Source organism: Oratosquilla oratoria, chromosome 23, assembly GCF_046742065.1.
Source record: "Oratosquilla oratoria isolate Oo_2021 chromosome 23, ASM4674206v1, whole genome shotgun sequence".
In the NCBI taxonomy this organism is placed as follows: domain Eukaryota; kingdom Metazoa; phylum Arthropoda; class Malacostraca; order Stomatopoda; family Squillidae; genus Oratosquilla; species Oratosquilla oratoria.
In genome coordinates, this window is record NC_134799.1 from 46,150,538 (window position 1) to 46,152,850 (window position 2,313).

Here is a 2,313-nt window from a genome sequence, read left to right on the forward strand (position 1 = left end):
AAAGAAGAGTCCTTCACACGTGCTTCCTGAACATTTCAAAGGCCTCCGATTCCGTTTGGCACGCCAAACTCCTCTGGAAACTGAAATCCATTGGGGTCTCCCCAGCAATATTTGGTTTTACGAAGTCATTCCTCTCTGACAGAACCATAGCAGTTCGGTGGAGAGGGACGCCTAGCCCACAAGCCAAAATCGACATGGGGGTCCCCCAAGGCTCCGTCGTTGCCCCCCTCCTCTTCACTTTGCTACTAGCGGGAGTGGGGAAGGGGGTACGAAGCGACACAGTCGTCACAGCCTACGCGGATGACATAGCCCTCTGGAGGAAGTCGAAGCACCGACGGCCACAACAGAGCTCGGCGAACCACCAGGCGGAAGTAAAGACATTCCAAAAACAGGTGGACGTAGTCGTGAACCACCTCTCAAATCTTGGCTTTACCCTCTCTGCGACCAAGACGATATACATGCCCGTCCACGGCATAGGCCTAAACCGAAGACAGTACCCGGAGTGGAACCAAGTCACGGTCTGCGGCATGGCTGTAAAACCCTCAGCCTCCGTTACCTCGGTGTCATCTTCCAATGCGACGGACGACGGAACAGACACCTGCAACAAGTCTGCCTCAGTGCCCGACGGGCCCTCAATCTCATCAGGGCCATCCGTCGGGAGAAATGGGGCTAACGCCGGGAAACTCTGATTCCTATCATACAAAACCTAGTGCGCTCCCGCCTCCTCTTCGGCGCCCCTGCCCTCCACGACCTCCCCAAGACGGCTGTGGAAAAAATGGCACGGGTGGAGTGCCACGCTCTCCGCCTGGGGCTAGGCCTATCACAGGGTGTACCTCAAGCCCAAGTGTACAATGAAGCCGGCCTCCTACCACTGTGACACCGCCTAAAGAGGGACGCATGTACCTATTTCTTCAGCTCCGTCTCAGTGAGGGAACTCTGCAAGACGGCCAAAATACAACCTGGCGAGCGCCGTCAAATAGCCCAATGTCAAGTAGACCCTTTCCCCCCGTGGGCCCTTACTCCCCCTGAGATAGAGCTAGACCTCCCAGGACTTAGCCGCCGAGACGACCCCATCATGCTAGCAGCATGTGCAAGGGAGACGATTACTGTAAAGTACCCCATGATTTTCTGGCATACACGGACGGATTGGTACTAAGCGACAGTCGCACAGGAGCAGGTATCTACTTGCAGGACACCAAGGAAACCTTCTCTTTGAAGCTCCCCACCACCACCATCCTCACGGCCGAGCTCATTGCCATCCGTGAGGCAATGCGAAAAATTATCGCCCTACTTCATCCGCCTAAGCAAGCAACGGTGTTCTCGGACTCGAAATCCAGTCTGGCAGCCATCCAAAATGCAAGCTGCCCGTCACGGTCCGACATCCGTAAAGACGTCCTGAGCCTCTCAACCGAGGCCGACAGACTGGACGTCCTCCTCCGATTGCAATGGATCCCCTCGCATGTGGGCCTCCACGGTAATGAGATGGCAGACAATGCTGCCAAGCTAGGTGCTTCATCACCTGAAGACGGCGTCATCCCACTCCAGCCCTCAACAAATGACATCTTCCGAAGGATTGACCTTGCTGCCTGGGACCTTTGGAAGCTGGAATACCACTCCACCGCTGTTGCCCGAGGATGGCCCCTGAAGACCTGCCTCGGACCGACCGCGCCCACCTTCTCCTCCCTGCCTCCGCACATTGTAGCGAGAATTAGCAGGATACGAGTAAATCACTGGCGCACCAGATATACTACTTCACGCTGCACCTGTGGCGCGGAAATCTTCCAGCACTGCCTCCTCACGTGCCCCGTGATGGAAGCCCATTTCCGGCCACTACGCACAACCCTCGGCAACCACACCACGGCTCTCGACCGCCTCAGGGCAGACGACTCACCCAATGCTGATTTCCTTGCCTTTGCGGCCATACTTGCCTACTCCCCCCCAGTTGGAGGACTGGTATAAGCACCCACCCACACCCACTCATGCATCTGCGTACATACAACTCAGGTATACGCCCGCACACGCGAGTGTTACACGCAAATTACACTCCCCGATAACAACACGCATTCTCATCAACCCACACTGAAACTAAAAGCCAGTCCCTAAATCGGCTAGCTCCGCTGGGACTTAATACAAAACACATACATACATACAGGTCAAGGTCAGTATCCTTCTAAGGCTCGGCCGGCCCACTCGCTTGCGTATACCAGTGTCTTACAAATAAAAGTGCGGAACCGAAACCGACTGTCAATCTTCCCCGGTGTCACTAGCTCAGTAACAACATAGTTACATGCGCACAATTAGGCGAGAACGCAA

The 2,313-nt window shown here is 55.3% G+C and overlaps 1 protein-coding gene across 1 annotated transcript; it reads left to right on the plus strand.

The window, feature by feature from the left end:
* Positions 1-1,086: 1,086 nt before the first annotated feature.
* On the plus strand, positions 1,087-1,959 carry LOC143037797 (uncharacterized). The gene has a single exon (XM_076206349.1). The coding sequence runs from the start codon at positions 1,087-1,089 to the stop codon at positions 1,957-1,959; it is 873 nt and encodes a 290-aa protein (XP_076062464.1).
* The last annotated feature ends 354 nt before the right edge of the window (positions 1,960-2,313 follow it).

Bases quoted from the DNA above. Each gene is read 5' to 3' on its own strand.
- LOC143037797 (XM_076206349.1), top strand. From the start codon at position 1,087: ATGTGCAAGGGAGACGATTACTGTAAAGTACCCCATGATTTTCTGGCA.